At 41.3% G+C, this 20,000-nt stretch overlaps 2 protein-coding genes across 7 annotated transcripts in view; both read right to left on the bottom strand.

Moving 5' to 3' along the window:
• The window catches only part of hps5 (HPS5 biogenesis of lysosomal organelles complex 2 subunit 2), a 20,116-nt gene extending 12,765 nt beyond the window's left edge, over positions 1-7,351 (bottom strand). The window contains exons 1-8 of one of the 5 annotated variants that reach the window (XM_047819438.1): positions 7,200-7,351; positions 3,975-4,146; positions 3,624-3,736; positions 2,309-2,419; positions 2,154-2,218; positions 1,875-2,067; positions 1,406-1,767; positions 315-386 (exon numbers count right to left, since the gene is read on the bottom strand). In XM_047819438.1, the coding sequence (XP_047675394.1) occupies positions 315-386; positions 1,406-1,767; positions 1,875-2,067; positions 2,154-2,218; positions 2,309-2,419; positions 3,624-3,725 (905 nt within the window). In that variant the 5' untranslated portion in view covers positions 3,726-3,736; positions 3,975-4,146; positions 7,200-7,351. Of the gene's footprint in view, positions 1-314; positions 387-1,405; positions 1,768-1,874; positions 2,068-2,153; positions 2,219-2,308; positions 2,420-3,623; positions 3,740-3,974; positions 4,147-7,199 lie in introns of all 5 variants that reach the window. The other 4 variants (XM_047819441.1, XM_047819437.1, XM_047819439.1 and 1 more) reach the window with 4 other exon arrangements.
• A 3,306-nt stretch (positions 7,352-10,657) lies between these two features.
• gtf2h1 (general transcription factor IIH, polypeptide 1) overlaps positions 10,658-20,000 on the bottom strand; it is a 13,067-nt gene continuing 3,724 nt past the window's right edge. For both annotated transcript variants that reach the window (XM_027163999.2, XM_027164000.2), the window contains 12 exons: positions 19,983-20,000; positions 19,780-19,873; positions 19,204-19,353; positions 19,023-19,102; positions 18,804-18,934; positions 17,879-17,966; positions 17,528-17,616; positions 16,945-17,062; positions 15,647-15,737; positions 15,068-15,183; positions 13,779-13,871; positions 10,658-11,459 (listed from right to left, as the gene is read on the bottom strand). The exon at positions 19,983-20,000 is cut by the window's right edge and continues 148 nt beyond it. In XM_027163999.2, the coding sequence (XP_027019800.1) occupies positions 11,373-11,459; positions 13,779-13,871; positions 15,068-15,183; positions 15,647-15,737; positions 16,945-17,062; positions 17,528-17,616; positions 17,879-17,966; positions 18,804-18,934; positions 19,023-19,102; positions 19,204-19,353; positions 19,780-19,873; positions 19,983-20,000 (1,155 nt within the window). In that variant the 3' untranslated portion in view covers positions 10,658-11,372. The remainder of the gene's footprint in view (positions 11,460-13,778; positions 13,872-15,067; positions 15,184-15,646; positions 15,738-16,944; positions 17,063-17,527; positions 17,617-17,878; positions 17,967-18,803; positions 18,935-19,022; positions 19,103-19,203; positions 19,354-19,779; positions 19,874-19,982) is intronic.

Below are 20,000 nucleotides of genomic sequence, written 5' to 3' on the forward strand. Positions count from 1 at the left end.
CTCACACACACACACACACGCACGCTCACACACACACACACACGCACGCTCACACACACACGCACGCTCACACACACACGCACGCTCACACACACACGCACGCTCACACACACACGCACGCACTCACACACACACACGCACGCTCACACACTCACGCACGCACACACACACACGCACGCTCACACACACACACACACGCACGCTCACACACAAACACACGCACGCTCACACACAAACACACGCACGCTCACACACACACACACACACGCACGCTCACACACACACGCACGCTCACACACACGCTCACACATTACCTTAGATGAAGTAGTCGACGAAAGGCGAGAGACTGAGGACTCTTCTGACCCGAGATATAATGTGGCTCATTCCTAAAAATGATCGATTTAAACAGTGAAACCAAACCGTCATCAATATAAGACAAGTAACACAAACACGATGTACAGTTTGAAATGATCAGATCATTTACTGAAGGAAAAAAGGTGTCTGATATTCCCGTCATTAACCTGTTGACCAAATCTAACTGGGTTCAATTCAATAAACATATTTTGATTATTGTTTGATCAGCTCTGTGAATTTGTTCACCTCAGATAAGGTTCATAATTTGAAAGAGACCCTAAACAAAAAGGGTCTCACGGGGGTCACTGGTAACGCAGAGCAGAAATGGCTATTTAACCTTTTCCTGTTATCTCAAACAGTAAATGCTGTTTTGTGTAGCAGAACCATCGTAACAAGTTTTTTCGTCTTCATTTTGATTGCATTCGGAAAACCGCACACACCAAAACGTGTTCCGTTTCAATTACCCCAGAAATAAGTTTAAATATATTTGCATTTTGGGCAGGAGTAGAAAGATCGGATTGATATCCGATTCGCCGAGATGCATTTATGTGGCCTAATGTAAATGGAACAGTTTTAACAAATCAGATAGCTATCGGATCAGAGACAACACATGAAGTGACCAGGTGTAAAAAGACCCTAATTCACCACCATGATGCTGTGGCAAACCCTTAAATGCACAGTTCACTCTCAAATGCCATCTAACGCTGCTGAAATAAAGTGATTCTGTAAAGAACAGCAGGTCAGACTTCCACCACAGCGATGTGGAAAAACGGATCTCCGGTTATCTGAAGCATCTGACTGCAGTCATTTACAATTTAACTTTTCTACATGGGTTATATAGAAGCTGCGTAACCTTTTGCTTCAATAAATAAAATTGTTTTGGTTTCTCCTCATGTGCTCCTTGCAATTGTATGAGCATCTGAAACCATATAAATGTGACAAATATGCAAAATTCAAGAGGTGGCATATATTTATGGTGTGCAACAGTGCATGTCACATACCGGGTTAAATCTCAACAAACAGAATGAAAGACACACGCTGAAGCACATACTTGCAAGAGACGAGAGGCAGCGGAGGGCAGGCGAGCAGCTGTTTAAACTGATGGGTGCTAAGCACTTCTCCACTGAAGTTGGCCTCCCAAACGCGCGAGCCTGGCCGAGCACAGTACACAAGATGGGTGTTGGCTGTGCCGGGTGTCCTCGATCCTGTCTGCTGCTGTGGCAGATAACAAGCCCCGTATTCTCCATCACGCTCCTTGTTCCCCACTCGCCAAAACTTTTCCCTTTCAGTGTCACAGAGGTAGCAGCGGCTAAGAGAAGAGACCAGAAGATGACCCTCCAGGTATCCCAGCTGCACCACGCGGGAGTCGACTGTCATGATGGTCTGAGCTGGGAAGATTACAAATGATGAACCCTGAACACAATACAAACACAATCCTTTTTTAACACCTGTTAGACAGAGAAATACAAATCTACATTTTTCATGCACATGAGATACCAGGATACCCGCTGTGACGTTACCTTGCCGGGTTTGGAGGTACCAGCGCGTACAAAGGACACTTTCCCTGCTGCGTCTCCAATGAAAACCCGTAGAGTTGCTGTGTCCCAACACAGAGCTGTTATGGCTTGACCACGATGCTCCCATGATACACCTGCCCGCTCCGGATGTCCTCTCCTCTCTACCTGCAGCTCCCAAATCACTACAAGACCCTCACTTAGACACACACACACATTAATAAGCAAGCATATTGTCTTTCACAATCACTGTTCCTTTGTAAATGGTAAAGAACTTTGGAGTACCTTGTTGCTACAGCAATAAAGTCTTCATCATGAGGGCAACATGCTACATGTGTGAGTGAACCCTCCTAAAGGAAAAGATACATATTCTGTTATTTCTTATAGCTCCATAAACATTACATATCGAACATCCTCGGGTGCATCTGACAAATAGTAACCTTGTGGGTGAGGATGAGTCTCTGCTTCCATCCGTCTCTCTGAATGAGATGCAGGCCTCCTGCTGAAGTGCCGAGAGCAAGCCATTTCCGTGACACTGCAAGGCACGTGCACTACACACACGCGCACACACACAAAATGACAAATCATTAACTTTTTATATAAACAATGTATGTTATAAACAAACAATAATTTAATGTGGAATATTTTCTTTGGTTAACTTTCATTTACATTTTAATATATTAGATTATAGCCCACCTAAATCTAACAAATGTACCCTAGGTCAAGAATCACATCACTATCTGTAGTCATACGTTTCTTACTAAATATCAGTGATTCTCCATATTGCCATGTGATGCTGTATTCATGTTAAGCACCCGATTTTCTTCTCGAATGTGTGGTTCGAGTGAGACATGTTTACTGTGAGTCTTAGCCTTTCTGTTTGTAAGTAATTAAGAGATTAAGAAACATTAAATGCTTTGCACCAGGTTTCCGAGTGCAGTCACAGTAAATCCAGACAATAGTACAGACATCCAGGAGCAAAGGAAGGACAATTTGACCAGGGAGAGAAATGTAACACTATCCCCCCTACCCAGAGATCATGGCGATCAGAGCGGCACTAGCCAATCGATGGTGTCTGTGATCTCTCGTATGCACAAGGGGTCAGATATGTTTTATGGTCCTTTTTTTTTTTTCCTTGGCTAAGACATAAGATACCATATAAACCTAAATAAAGGATTCCGTATTACAAAAAGTATCTGTCATATCCAGATAATTAAGGCTTTGGGTTTTTTTGCTAACATTCAGTACTTTTAAATGTGATCAGATAATCTGTTCGCTCAGTCGGATTGAAAGAAGTTCATGTAAACACCCCGATCGACAGAAATTTCAATCGGATTGAAAAGGGTAGTGTGGATCCGAAATAATCCAGTCAAGTAAATGAATAATTAAATAAATAATTAAACAAGAACCAACAAAACAAAACTAACCACATAAATGCCTGAATTTGTCTACTTTCTCTAAGGAATCGGAAAAATACCTTGTACATCTGAATGCATTGGTTGCATATGTTTATTTGCACGTGTAGGACTGCGACGCTTTCGGATTTTGCAGTCGGACTGAATTATTTCAGATTGACAAAAATGAGCACGTGTAAACATTCCATACGTTTGAAACCATTTGTGGAAGGTGTTAGGTATTTTTTGTTAACAAACAAACAAACAAACAAATAAATAAATAAAAGTGAAAGTTGTAACACCAGATAAAGCTTGAAAAAAAATGAGTGATAAGCGAAACAGAGTGAGATGTCTGTGTTACCTTAAGTCTGCCCGAATCAAGGCGCAGGGCAGAAATTAAAGGGTCAAATCGGTCAAACTCAGCCAAGACGTGGGTGAACAACTCCGGCACCACAGGAATCATCCTAATGAGCTCTGCTGAATAAAGAGGTAAGAAGTTACATTTAGTCTTTATGTTGGTGGCCATTTAAAGCAAATAGCAGTTTCCAGTGGATCAGGAGTTGTCGTGATCTTTTCGCTTTCGCACTGCATTTTCACTTCAAGCTGATTAAAGTGTCTTCATTTCGGAGAAAAAAAAATAAAAACAATTATATGCTGTTTCAAATGTATTGCCCATTACAGTCTAGCCATTTTACCAGATCAAGCTCCTTACTCTAGATGTTCTCGTCCTTTTGTCTGTCTGCGACTGCCCAGATATTTCACTACTCCCTCTCACAGTCCAGCAGCTTCTCTGTACAGGAAATGTGGATTGTGCTGACTTTGGCTGTGGAAATGCCGTCTGCTGTAAACGTGTTACTTTGCTACTCCTCCATCGTGCATGACAGCTAACAAAAACACACAGAAAAACATGGCCTTATATGCGCTTATAACAAATATGTAACAACTATCTGATCTGGTCTAAAGGTGTGTATAATTTCTGTACGACAGCACGGCTTGAACGATATTTTCAGCAGTAACGTACAATAAATTATTATTAATGATCTTGTTACAATACGCTACTTCTTTAATTGTAACAGAAAGAAAGAGAGAGAGAGAGAGAGAGAGAGAGAGAGAGAGCATGAAAGTGAGAGAGAGAGAGAGAGAGAGAGCATGAAAGTGAGAGAGAGAGAGAGAGAGAGAGAGCATGAAAGTGAGAGAGTGTGTGAAAGAGAGAGAGAGAATAAGAGAGACAGAGAGAGAGAGAGAGAGAGAGAGAGAGAGAGAGAGAGAGAGTGAAAGAGAGAGAGAGAGAGAGAGAAAGAAAGAGAGAGGAAGAGAGAGAGAATAAGAGAGACACAGAGAGAGAGAGAGTGCGTGAAAGAGAGAGAGAGAGAGCATGAAAGCGAGAGAGAGTGTGTGTGTGAAAGAGAGAGAGAGAGAGAGAGAAAGAGAGAGAGTGAAAGAGAGAGAGAGAGTGAAAGAGAGAGAGAGAGAGAGAGAAAGAAAGAGAGAGGAAGAGAGAGAGAATAAGAGAGACACAGAGAGAGAGAGAGAGAGAGAGTGCGTGAAAGAGAGAGAGAGAGAGCATGAAAGCGAGAGAGAGTGTGTGTGTGAAAGAGAGAGAGAGAGAGAAAGAGAGAGAGTGCATGAAAGAGAGAGAGAGAGAGAGAGAGAGAGAGAGTGAAAGAGAGAGAGAGAGAATAAGACAGAGAGAGAGACAGAGAGAGAGACAGAGAGAGAATTAATAACGTGACAGACTTCATCATTACACTACAATGGCTCAGTAGTCTTTAGTTGTAACACTCACTAGCCTTAACCAGACTCATGACGCAGTCCGAAGCCACGCCCTCAACACTACACTGTGCACAATATACAAACTTTCACCTTTCTGAGGACGTCTGAATAGAACAGTGACGGAGATTCACAATAGAAACTGGTATAATATACACACCATGACACGGGTATAATATATACACACACACACACACACACCAAGACACGGGTATAATATATACACACACACCAAGACACGGGTATAATATATACACACACACACCAAGACATGGGTATAATATATACACACACACCAAGACATGGGTATAATATATACACACACACCAAGACATGGGTATAATATATATACACACACACCAAGACATGGGTATAATATATATACACACACACCAAGACATGGGTATAATATATACACACACACCAAGACATGGGTATAATATATACACACACACCAAGACACGGGTATAATATATATACACACACACCAAGACATGGGTATAATATATATACACACACACACCAAGACATGGGTATAATATATATACACACACACCAAGACATGGGTATAATATATATACACACACACCAAGACATGGGTATAATATATATACACACACACCAAGACATGGGTATAATATATATACACACACACCAAGACATGGGTATAATATATACACACACACCAAGACACGGGTATAATATATACACACACACACACACCAAGACATGGGTATAATATATACACACACACACCAAGACACGGGTATAATATATACACACACACACACACACCAAGACATGGGTATAATATATACACACACACCAAGACACGGGTATAATATATACACACACACCAAGACATGGGTATAATATATACACACACACACCAAGACACGGGTATAATATATACACACACACACACACACCAAGACATGGGTATAATATATACACACACACCAAGACACGGGTATAATATATACACACACACCAAGACACGGGTATAATATATACACACACACACACACACACCAAGACATGGGTATAATATATACACACACACCAAGACATGGGTATAATATATACACACACACCAAGACACGGGTATAATATATACACACACACCAAGACACGGGTATAATATATACACACACACCAAGACACGGGTATAATATATACACACACACCAAGACACGGGTATAATATATACACACACACCAAGACATGGGTATAATATATACACACACACACCAAGACACGGGTATAATATATACACACACACCAAGACACGGGTATAATATATACACACACACCAAGACATGGGTATAATATATACACACACACACCAAGACACGGGTATAATATATACACACACACCAAGACATGGGTATAATATATACACACACACACACCAAGACATGGGTATAATATATACACACACACACACCAAGACATGGGTATAATATATACACACACACACACCAAGACATGGGTATAATATATACACACACACCAAGACACGGGTATAATATATACACACACACACACCAAGACACGGGTATAATATATACACACACACACACCAAGACACGGGTATAATATATACACACACACACACACCAAGACATGGGTATAATATATACACACACACACACACACCAAGACATGGGTATAATATATACACACACACACACACACACCAAGACATGGGTATAATATATACACACCAAGACACAACACACTCAAGTGAACACACTTATGTGTAAGTTACACATTCCGACACTGAGGTCTAATGAACTGAGGAAACATTTACCACAGAATGTTATAAATAACTAAAAGTACATGTATATAAGGTGTAAGGCGTTAGTGACAGAATAATATATTTGTATATACTATTATATAATATAAAGTGTATAAAGTCTACAGAGGAACTGGAGTCACTTCCAGCAGCGTGACTGCGCATCACGAGACCGGAGTGTAAACAGCTAATAGAGCTAATACAGCTAGGCTACTTACTTACACACTGTTTACTTTACCTCAGGACTTTTTACCTCATCAGCTAAAGTCACTTCCAGAAACTTCTCCATTTCTGCCTCCGTTACAGCTGTCAGTACAAACATTACTTTCATTTCTGACAACTTACTGCTAAATCGCACAGAAAACCTACCTGTATATCACGGGATAAAGATAATATTAACTCATATCCGAGGCTTGTTTGCGTTATTCGGATTGCAGCGAAACAAATCTCGCTTTCAGTTACGAGTCGCTTCAGTTTATTTTTTGGTCCCACCCGTATTCCGGAAAGTCCCGCCCACTCTGTGATATGATTGGCTGCTTGTGCATCATTTAGTCGTCGTTCAGAGTAATTGCGCTCTGATTTTGTAGGAGCCGTTGACCAACGGGGGGGGGGGGGGAGTGTTTGAGTGAGAAAGAGTGAGGGAAAGAGAGATAGAGATTGGGAGTGAGAGTGGGGGAGGGCGAGAGAAAGGGAGAGAGGGGGAGGGCGAGAGAGAGATAGAGTTAGAGAGTTTGAGAGAGGGGTAGAGATTGAGAGTGAGAGAGAGAGACTGAGGGGGGAGAGGGAGACTGAAAGAGAGTGAGAGATTTAGAGTGAGAAAGAGATAGTGGGAGAGAGAGAGAAGAGAGAGAAAGTGATAGTAACGTACAAAGGCGCACTATCTAAATCAGGACCTACTGCTGATAAAAGGAAATATGTTGCATAGTTAACATGCGTATATAAACCTACTGCCTGAACACGGAAGCTTAAAAAGAACAAATTTTCCACAATTCAAGTCTTTTCTTAGAGGCTTTTTAGGCTGCTAAAGAATGATGGAGTGACACGGTCCATTACGCACCTTTGCTTGGGCTGTATCGATTGTTACACGAGACGCTCCAGAGACCGCCGTAGCAACAAGGAAGATAAGCTCAAATAACATTAGTCTTCAACCACACCAACCTAAAGCTTTACTTACTAAACTGACGTGACCCTATTTATGTCTTATTATTGTGCAAATTCATGCAGATATACTAGTTTCTACATTTGAGTACGCAGGGTAGGGGATCGTATTGCGGCTCTCTGCTAATGCAATTTTAAAAAGTATTGATCAGGCTCTCCTGAAGCAGCCCATGTGCTATTTGAGAAATCCTAATGCAGGAATAGCGCAAAAGCCTGTATCAGACTAAATTACAGTGTAGGTAGCTGGGTCATTCTCATCATAGCTCTTTTTGACCATTCTGATTTGAGATGCTCTATAGTCATAACTGATTAGAAGTTGGTGGGCGGCATGATTATATTTTCCCCCATTTACATAACATGGGACACCACAATGGATGTGGGCAGTGGTGGCTCAAGTGGTTAAGGCTCTGGGTTGTTGCTTGGAGGATCAGGGTTCAAACCCCAGCACTGCCAAGCTGCAGGCCCTTGAGCAAGGCCCTCATCCCTCCCTGCTCCAGGGGTGCTGTATCATAGCTGCCCCTGCACTCTGACCCCAAACTCCTCAGTTGTGGACTAACAATTAGAAGGTTGTGAGTTTGATTCCCATGTCCACCAGAGGCTGACTGTTGGACCCCTGAGCAAGGCCCAGAAGTGGGTACTTTTTTTTTTTTTTTAATAAAAGTAAGTCACTCTGGATAAGGGTGTCTGTTAAATGATGTAAACCACTGTGCTATTCCTGAAAGTATATAAAGTTTAGGAACCCCTGACAATTTCCATGATTTTCATTTATAAATATTTGGGTGTTTTGATCAGCAATTCCATTTTGATCTGACAAATAAGTGAAGGACACAGTATTATTTCAGTAGTGAAATGAGGTTTATTGGATTAACAGAAAACGCGCAATATGCATCAAAACTAAATTAGACAGGTGCATAAATTTGGGCACCCTTGCCATTTTGTTGATTTGAATACCTGTAACTACTTAGCACTGATTAATTGAAACACACAATTGGTTTCGTGAGCTCATTAAGCCTTGAACTTCATAGACAGGTGTAAGTTGTTGTTCTCTTTGACTCTCCTCTGATGAGTGGCAACATGGAGGCCTCAAAACAACTCTCAAATGACCTGAAAACAAAGATTGTTCAACATTATGGTTTAGGGGAAGGCTACAACAAGTCATTGTAGATATATAAGCTGTCAGTGTCTACTGTGAGGAACAAAGTGAGGAAATGGAAGACCACAGGCCAAAGACCAAAGGCAAGAAGTGGCAGGCCACGTAAAATATTGGAGAGGCAAAGACGAAGGATGGTGAGAGCGATCAAAAACAGCCCACAGCCCGCCTCCAAAGACCTACAATGTCAACTTGCTGCAGATGGTGTCACTGACCATCGTTCAACAATTTAGCGCACTTTGCACAAGGTGAAGCTGTAAGGGAAAGTGATGCGAAAGAAGCCTTTACTGCACACACGCCACAAACGGAGTCACTTGAGGTACGCAAACGCACATTTGAATGAGCCAGCTTCATTTTGGAATGAGATACTGTGGAGTGATGAAACAAAGATTGAGTTATTTGGTCATACAGTACTAAGGGGCGTTATGCATGGTGGCAAAAGAACACAGCATTCTAAGAAAAACACTTGCTACCCACAGTAAAATTTTGTGGCGGTTCCATCATGCTGTGGGGCTGTGGGGCCAGTGCCGGTACTGGGAATCTGGTCAATGTTGAGGGTCACATGGATTCCACTCAGTATCAGCAGATTCTTAAGAATAATGCTGAGGAATCGGTCACAAAGTTGATGTTACCCCAGGGCTGGATATTTCAACAAGACAACGACCCAAAAAAACTGCTCAAAATCTATTTTATGCAGAGGAACAAGTACAATGTTCTGGAATGGCCATCCCAGTCCCCATCCCTTGTCTTTCCCCTGGTCTGAACGGCAATGAAGTGAGAAAAAATTGCAACACTCTGAAAGGTCACTTTGATTGAAAGGTTCAAGGTCAGTTGATATATTTGATACAGACCCAACATTCTCAACTTCCCTGCAGAGTGATGCACCAAGATGAGCACACCTCTGGGTCTCTTAGCATAATGTCTACACCAGGCAACGCAGTAGCACAGCTGCTGAAATAATTCTTTTCCAACCTACACCAGTCTGTCTGTTGCAATAAAACAACTGGGTCCATATTTGATTGCTAAAAGTGCATCTTACAGATCGCTTAGGATACTGATACTATTATTACACATAACACAACTGAGCATTGCAGACACCCCTATCCAAAACTACTTTCATTTATTTCATCTTGTACAACCGACTGTTAAGACCCTTGGTAAAGACCCCAGCAGTGGCAGCTTGTTGATGCCGGGATTTGAACTCGCACCCTTCTGATTGTAGGCCAACATCTGAACCAAAGTATATAACTGGGTTTGTAACAAAATCTTGAAATCTCGAAAAATATACCAGTCGGTGTACTAGCAAAGATAAATTGCCCCTAGTTGTGAACGAGTGTGTGTATTGTGCCCTGTGATGGATGGATGTATCTATTAGAGTGTATTCCTGCCTCACGCACTGTGTTCCCGGGATCGGCTTTGGATCCATCACCTCTCTGACCAGGATAAAGGGGTTACTGAAAGTGAGCTTGTAAATGAACTGCAACACAACATTTGGATGACAAAGTCACAAACACATCAGTTATTCTACTAACTTTTATTCCCCCCCCATCCAGAAAATTGTTTTCAGTGCAATTAAGAGACATAGAATGCAGTGCAACTTAAACACTACTAATACACAACTGAAAGATTTTATACAGTATTGCTTTATTCATATCCCCATTCTGCCTTGGGCTTCTGGGTTTCCAGTGAACACCAAGTGTATACATAATCATACTGCTTTGCACTGACATGATTTAAGTCATAAAACACTGTTCTGTGCTGTGTGCCACTTAAAATCCCCCATACGAACATCTTACCAAGTCATTTGCATTGAACATTTTCAGTTCCTGAGAATACTTTCTCTGGTATTAAGCACACAGTTTGGTCATAAATTCAACACTGTCAAATGTATGCATGATTCCAGCCAGGAAGCCAGACATCTAACTCACTGAAGGTAAGGAGAACCAAAAAAAAGAACAAAGTAGAACAGGACAAAAAGAAAAAATCTGAATGAAAGGAAGAAAAATAATCAATCAATGTATAGTAATCGATGGTATAGTCCATTTCCATACGGACTAATCTGGAGAGTCTTGTACTGTACATCTAGGTACAGCGGACTTCACCCCAACAACACTTGCGGCTCTAGGTGGAGCAACCTAGCAGGTCTACAAGGAGAGTCCGTTCTGCCTCTGTTCTTTCCATTTTCTCCTATGTCGTCCTCCTCTTGTAAATCAAATGGCTCGGTTTTTCTTCCCTCAGGTTTTCCTCAACATACGGCGTGTCTGCCAAGCATGGTACTTGTTATAGGCGGCCTGGATCATCTCTTCTAGATGGCTGATCAGCTGCAAAAACAAACAAACAAACAAAAAATAACACTGAATCAGAAAAACACTTGTGTCAGTTGTCTCATCTTGCTTTATCTTCATGCACATAAAAGTAAAAAGATGTCAATCTCAACACCAAAGCCACACATTATTGCGTGTTTGTATTGTCAGTAAAGTTGAAAAGTGGCAAGTGTTCCTCTTTTCCAAAAGGTCATTTTCAGTTCTTTTATTAACAGAGCAATTCTCACGTGGCACACAGCAAATTCGGGGCAAATAAACAGCAGAGAGAGCACAAAACGGAAGCGAAGAACATAACGACATAACCGACATCACGTGGAGACGTCTCCAAGCTTTGACTGACTGGATGCGTGTGTTCTACAACATTTACAGGCTTTACAGAGTAAACATGGATTATTATATTATATGAACAGAAAATCTTTACCGAATCATCACTGAAACTAGCTTTAAATCATTAACCTTGCATAACAGTCTAGATTTGAAGAACCGAAGTAATTAACAGCAAAAGCAATACTTTTATCAGACCCACAAGCTAGACTGTTACTACCCTGTAGGTAAAAGGGGAAAAAAAAAAAAGAGCAATGACGGCTCATTTAATAAAGTTATTTAGAATGCCATGCAGACTGCAGTCCAATCACAGAAATCTATTTTAAAGCAACCATGCATTTGAACCATGCACCGTGCAATTGAAGAAAAAAAACAAAAAACACAACAACCCACAAGGTCAAGACCATTTCCTTTGACACCGTGGCAGTGTTTGTTAGCAAGGCAATGTTTCTTTATTAAACCAGTTCACATTTATTGGAATCACAGGTGCAGTAATTATTTCTTTCTTTCTACATATTCTACATACATTTCAGACTTTTGACCTTGGACGTTTAATTCCAGGTTCTAAATCAGTTCATCCGTTGGTTTCAGGACTAATTCCCTAGAAATCCTACAAATCGTTCAAGCACTCGTCCTTCTTGGATGTGACATCAGAACCTTATTTTGGTGCTTTAGTCCCCTCGAGAACAGCTTATCGGTTCTTAATTAGAACCTGGCAGGGCAAGAACTGCTAATGAATGTTACAGCAGTGAAGTGATGATAGAAGTCAGCTCTTTTTTTTTTTACTAATTAGGGCCCGAGCACCGAGTGGTGCGAAGCCCTATTGTTTTTGCTTGGGTTTATTATTTATTTATTTATTTATTTTGCACACATTGGCATCCCTTAACATGCTCGAAAACTCTTGAAATTTGGCACACACATCAGAGTCGTACGACACTAGGCTCGGGCAAAGGCTGGAATATGGGCGTGGCAGGGGGGCTCTGTAGCGCCCCCTGTAATGAAAAAAACAAACATTTGTGCACAGATCGGGCAATTATGTACGCACATGTACGAGAGTTGGTACGCATATAGATCTCATCGACCCAAACAACTTTCGTGCTCTAAACTATGAGCTCCGCCCAACAGGAAGTCGGCCATTTTGGATTGTTTTATAAGTGCATGCGGTGAACTTTTATAAACTCCTCCTAGGGAATTCATGCGATTGTCATCAAACATGGTGAACATGATGCCGAGACGTTGCACTTGCTAAATTGTGAAGGGATTTTTGATATCTCGAACGGTGCTGCCATGGCGAGGCGACTGAGTTATAGCGAATTCAGAGAAACAGGAAGTGTCTAATATCTAAAGCAAAAAATGTCTTATTGTGATGACACGCGGTGTGTATGTTCAGCCAAAGATTCCGATCGCATCGATGTGCTTATTGTGAGTCCCGGGTATAGCGCCACCAACAGGCCCCAGGAAGTGTGTCAGTCACAAAGTTGGATTTTTTCACAGTTGCATGCAATGAACTTTTAAATACTCCTCCTAGGGGGTTCATGCGATTGAATCTAATGCGAAATTGCGAACGGATTTTTGATATCGCAAACACCGTTGCCATGGCATCTTTACTTTTATTTCAGGCATATTTAAGGCTTTTGGCGTGCTTAGATTAACTTGAAATTTTACATATACATAACATTTGTCGGCTGTTAAGTGTGGACAAAAAAGTCAGACAAAGGTGTGTCTCTTAAGTGGCTCACTAGCGCCCCTGTTTGTCTAAAATGTGGGGTTTCATTTACCTACAGTTCCCAAATGGGTCAGTAACAACATGGTGCATTGTTTTCTGGGAGGCACCGTATAGCGATAAAAAACCGTGCGAGGGCCGCCATCGCTGCTTGCAGCTATAATAGTATTTATCTTTCTTTCCCTTTAGTTACAAACGTGAACACACCTTTCTTTCACATCTTTCTTTTTTTGTGTATTCAGATAAAAAGAGAATATTTTTGTTCTTACATTGGTACTTAGGTATTCCCGTTGGATCTTCGCCTGGAATGGGTGGAGCTTGGTTGACTGGAATCTCTCCAGATTGGACTGCATCTTAACCACCTTTTGCAGGGGCACAAATACAATTAAAACAGCAAGTGTTGTGTTTATTATACAATGTGGTGAATCACTACATTTTCAGCTCTGATGCCCCTTTTCCACCGAGGCAGTTTGAGTGCAGGTTCGGAGCCTAATTTAGAACCAGTTCTTTCTTTCTTTTTCGACACCCAAAGCACCGGCTCTTAACCAGGAAAAGTGGTTCTTAAGTAGCACCAAAACGTTGCTGGTCTAGACTTAAGAACCGCTTGTGTCCGGGGCTGTGGGCGGGGCTACTGTTAGCTACATGCTAATGCTACCTTTTTTCTGTGTTAATGATAAAATAATGTTATGTTCTTTCTCGATTACAACCTCCGTTTATACAAATTACATGGAGCTGCACGGACACGTTGGATTCGCCGCATTTGGGTGCCAATGTAGGTTCACAAAGCCATGAGCATTAACAGTAAAGCAACATCCGCCATTGTTGTAGTCGTGCTTGTCGCTGCTGCACTAATGTTGCTGTGTAACGTGACACGTATACAGTGACTTCAGACTCGGCTCTGTGATGGCTCTCTAACCGATGGAAAGGCAAACCGGTTCTTAAAAGGATCGCTTTGAACCAGCACCCGGTTCTTTTTGGTGGAAAAGGGGCATAAGTATACACCCTTATCATACAGAGAGAAATGCTATGTGGTTCCTTTTAAAATCATTTCCTCATTCTAGCTCTGTATATAAAGTAAAGAATAACACCAGTGTAAACCATAACAAGGGAAAGTGATATAGAATGAAACAAAAAAAAAAATCACAAGGGATATTTAATAAATTAAATAAAAAGCTAAGCGCTTGGTGAAGAAGTAGGCATCCTTACTGAGATAAACCGATCTGTATTCAAACCTATAACAGTCTGAGTATCTCAGAACCTTTATTTTTCTTTAAAAAAGAACTAATCTAATGCAGCACTTGTCCATATATCATTTGATTCAGTGATGCACCACACAATGGTGCCCTAAGTCACAACAAAGCAACTGGAATGAGAAACGCCCTCTAGTGGCCATCGCCATTCCAGTACAAACAGAATTGAACTCGGACTTCAACTCAATTACGTACAGTATTTCTCGGACACGGTATGATTTGACAAGTAAACGATTTCCATATAGACGCATTTAACAGCTGGTAAAGCACTGCAGTCCCTGATAGAGGCTGTACAAACGTGACTGTACCTTCTCCTCTAGGAAGGGTGTGTTGACCGGAAAACAGGACCAGAAGTGTCGCAGCAGCTCCCCTGCTGCTATGTATAAGTGCTTGAGTTCGTTCTGAACATCACTGGGTACCAACTCTATACAAACACACACACACACACACAGAGAAAGATGAAACGGTTACATTAATGATGAAATACAAACTTAGCCATCCCTAAACCGTCCCCTTACCACCCACGCAAGTCACTCAGGTAGCACCACCCCATATTATGGATAGAATTACAACAGAAGAGAGGAATAAATCTGAAATAGGTTGCACAAGTTACACATAACAGTGTCATGTGTCCACAAACATTCGGCCATATCATTTCCGTCATGTTGTTTCATGTTCTTTTCACATTTCAAATCTATCATTGGTCCTAGCCACAAGATTTTGAATAAAGGGCAGATTAAGTACCAAATACCAAAATGAGAAACGGTCTTGAACTTGTGCGGATGCAGAAATCCACCAAAACTGGATGAAATACAGAAGAGGACAATGCAGCAGTAATTGTGTAGTAAGGGTTCTGTAATAGGGGACTGTGTGAATATTTAACTCACGACTGATGGTTTGTTGAGGTCCAGCTTGCATTAAAACTCCTCCAGGTGAAAGGGCTGTAATAGCTGAACTAGCTGAACTGCTGGACATCACCTGAGAAATTACATTGGAACAATATAATCAGTAATCACACAAGGTCAAGTTACAACTGCTGTTAAAACCATGAAACGGCCGTTTAATCTCGGCGACGTGAATGGGTATTGTTTAAAGGTTTATTTAACATCTTGTTCAGTTTCACTTGTTCCATTTGTTAATAATAGAAACCCTGATAAAAGTACATACACTATATACAGCATGCATCAAACGGTATCACTTCTCTCGCTTCTTTCTGAAATCCTTAAGCATGCTGTAGAGATCTCACTTTTCTTACACAGATCCATCTCCACAATCTGGGTTCAAACTGGTGTAATCCACAGAAACCTATGGCTGTTACTGTGAAGCTTTACGTTGACGGATCAGCCAAATTCTCTCATTCGTCCTCATCGACCTCAAACGACACTGTCAATCATACTACTCTCCTGTCCATTCTAACGATCCTTAAAATTAGTGCCACAGCATTGCTGTAATTCCTGGCTGCAGTGTCATGTATGGGATCTACATACTATGACAGCTTAAAGCTGACGCTCCACTGGTGTCCCACAAGGCTCAGTGTCGAGTCCATCTATCTAGTATCCGTCTATCACTACTGTATCAGTGAGCTCATACCCTCACGATTTTTCATGCCACAGCTAAGTCGAGGACAATCACGTTCTGCTCAGATCTCAAAAAATCATCATGGATGGCAGCCCGTCAGCTGGAATGTCACAGCAACAAAACCGAACTGCTGTATATCCTATAGAATTCATTCCCACATCAAGAACTGGTCAGCTCCATGAAAAGCAGTTCTCTGCTATCCTTCTTGCATTGCTAACATGATTGGTCCTGCAGGTCTCTCGTCTACTGTACATCTTGACGATCTGGTCTTATCCTTCCACAGAAGCCACTCATGGTGGGTGTCACCCATCTTCCCTTTCTTCACAGCAGCTGTAAGAATTGACTTCAAGTTCTCTTATGCAAGCCGTTGTTGCATTACCTCAACTGGCTTCTAGTCCCCAGCTACCTCAGCACCTATTACACCCTGTGCCACAGAGCTCGACTGAACCCTCCATCCCCCAAAGAAGACATGGACTTATTTAGCTCATTTAGTCTGTGGAACATGATCTAGCCATTGTGCACTTTGAAGTGGCTTAAATTTTGGACAGAGGATTAAAATGTTAATATCAGTATTCCAGACATTAAATCTCACACACACTGAATATACCTGAGTGAGGCAGGGTTTGTAGCAGCGCATTTCCTCTTGAATGCAGTTGACCGAGCTGATGATGTCCTGACTTGTGGTGTAATGTTGGGACTGCAGGGGAACTGGACCATGGGAATACCTAAAAAAACAAAACAACAACAACAGGATGAAATACTGATGGGACTTTTATTTTGAATAACTAAAAATAATGCATAATTATTTTAGTACTGTTGCAGTATGTACATGTCCACTCTTAATTATAAATTGATTAATTATAGTCAAATGTCCTGATAGATTTTAGCCATTCTCGAAGTATTTCTGTGGGGGTTTCAACCAACAGAAGCGCTCACACGAGCCAATAAATGTCATTTATACATCAGTCTATAACCTTTAAGTCTGTATTTAGTAACCCGTCTCACACAATGTAGTATTTTGTCCATACTTTGCAGGAATAAAAAATAATTATATTCTAAATATCACACACACACGCACACACACACACACACACACAAGGTATTTGCACTGCTGCTCTTTAAGATACTGAACATCATATGAACAAGTAAAATATTGTGTAAGATTGACAGTTAGAGCTGTATTAATGTACCGGTCAGATTTCTTAAGATTCAAAGCAATTGTCTTCGGCCTAGATTCATTCTCCAGATCCTCATACTCTATCGCTTCTTGTAATTTCACCTAGGAAGATAAACAAACAAACAAAAAAATCCAGTAAATTCAGTATCATATGGAAAATGACAAAAAAAAAAAAGATCTGAATTGAAATATAAAAAAAATTCCCACTAAATATAATTAATTTTTATGAGGTGTACATAAAATTCACATTTCTTGCAAGAGGTATGATTTATCACACACGCTCGCACACACACACACGCTCGCACGCACAGACGCTCACAATCTAATGTCAAAATCTTTGTAAATTCTCCGGTTTATTGTAAACCTTTTTAATGGGTTGCTGAAAGCAGTCGGAGTCTCTGGAATTCCCGTCGGTGCCACTTGTCTCACTGGTCTGGTCAGTGGATGCTTCCCTGTATACAGAGAGACAGATAAGAATTTGTAGGTACACAAACAAGTCGAAACACCTTCATATCCCTCATATTTTCTTTCTTTTACACTTTAGTACATTGGTAAATCTATTAAAACTATGAACTCATTTTTGGGGAAGACGTTAGCGGTTGTGGGCGTGTTGCATCTGTGCAGCCTTTACAGTACTGATGAGAGAGGAGTAGTTTTACATCCCTGTCTTCATATTAGCTTTGAATTAGCATTGTGAGCTAATCCTACTAGCTACGTACACTGAGTTTATGTACACATATCACTCTACGCATTAGTTAAACACAAATTAAATGACGTTCGATGCTCAGCGTTCACTAAATACGTACAGTACGCTCACTGTGGGTTCTAATGATCTCTGCTTCCTCCCTGAGAGTTATTTTCCTTCATGTCTCTATACAGATTTAACGTGAGGTCACACGTATCATACATGCCAGGATTAGATTAGAAACCTCAGTGGTGTTTTTTTTTTAAATTCCATGTGCATCAGATAAAGGAATCTGACTTCTGACCTAATTTGCATAAAAGGTTGATAAAATCTCAGCTCACATGTCGCTCGTGATTTGCCCCTGTTTGTGTACGTGTACGTCTGAGCGAACGATCACCCGTCGATACGTCACTGGCTAGTACGAACGCACCTTTCCAGAAAGTATTCGCTGACTGAAGTAATGCATAACATTATCCTGATGACAGCTGTGTACACTCTTGGCCTCCTCTGAGCCAGCGCTATTGTGAAGCCACCTGAAGCAATACACTTTACTGTGTGTGCATAAAGGTTTGTCTAGTACTGTACGACTCATCCGAATGCTCACACTTTGCGTAGGCCGGCCGCCAGCACCATGGCGCTGTGATGGTTGAAGCGTTTGATGATGGCCGAGTTGCTATTCTCTTTAACCGTTTTGGTGGAGTTGGATGTGGAAGGAACCGTTAAGGAGCCGTAGCCCTGAGGACAAAAATAACAGAATTGGCAAAATTCTAACTTTTGGAATCGATACTGTATTCATGTAGTGATACAAAGTTTTTAACATTACCTCATCTAATAATTTATCATCGAGGGACTGGAGATCCACCATGGGATTCTTAACACCCTGAACAACCATGACTTTTAAACCTGCCCAGTGGGAAGAATTAGGGAGAAGTGACACACGGTCCTAAATCCGCACAATTTTCACATATGAAATATTTTCCGACATCTATTCGCTGACACGTTACCCTTCTCATCCTCTTTGGCACATTCAGAAAAGATATCCTGCTGGCCAGTGTTAATGCGATCTCTGTGGAAGTAGTGTGACTGGAAGAAGCGTGTCCAGAACTCTTTTTCCGTCATGTTGTGAGGCACGTGTTCAGCATATTTCTGTTTGACTGAACAAAAACAAAATTGAACATCGAGCGGGTCAGAGCGTCCCGACTTCATACGCTAGCTGGAGTTTACAAGTCGAAACGTTAGTGCTGCCTTTATCGGCATGTGAGGTCACGTGGAAAAGGCCATGATCCGACAGCAGACTCATGAGATTTTAATCACATGGTAGAAATTAGGTGTACATGTGATCTGTGATGGACAGGTCTTTTACAGTAAAATACAGTTGGTTTTTTTTTAATTTTCTTAACTTCAATCTCCGTTCACGTTTAGAGAGCAAAGACAGCCATGGCTTAACCTGTTGTTGGCAGTTTGGGCTAAACTGCATTAATTAAGACAGCAGGTTATCGAAGTATTTTGTCGATCTTTATGCTACAGGACTCTATCAGTGTGGTTTAGAATTAAATCTATGTGCCATAGTAACATCTCACCTGTAGGGTATGTTCTGAAGACTGATTCGATGATGTCGGAGGTCAGGTTGTATCTCAGGCCGTTACAGCCGTCAGTCTGAGGTCTGATGTCTGCCTGTAATCACAGCAAAATCTCTGTACATGATGACGGTTCGGAGCCCGTTTTGTACTAAACTACAGACATTAACAGACAATGAACTCCTGGGTGCGTGTTGTGAGCTTACCAGGAAAGCTGCTGATAT

Source organism: Tachysurus fulvidraco, chromosome 10, assembly GCF_022655615.1.
Source record: "Tachysurus fulvidraco isolate hzauxx_2018 chromosome 10, HZAU_PFXX_2.0, whole genome shotgun sequence".
Lineage (NCBI taxonomy): Eukaryota > Metazoa > Chordata > Actinopteri > Siluriformes > Bagridae > Tachysurus > Tachysurus fulvidraco.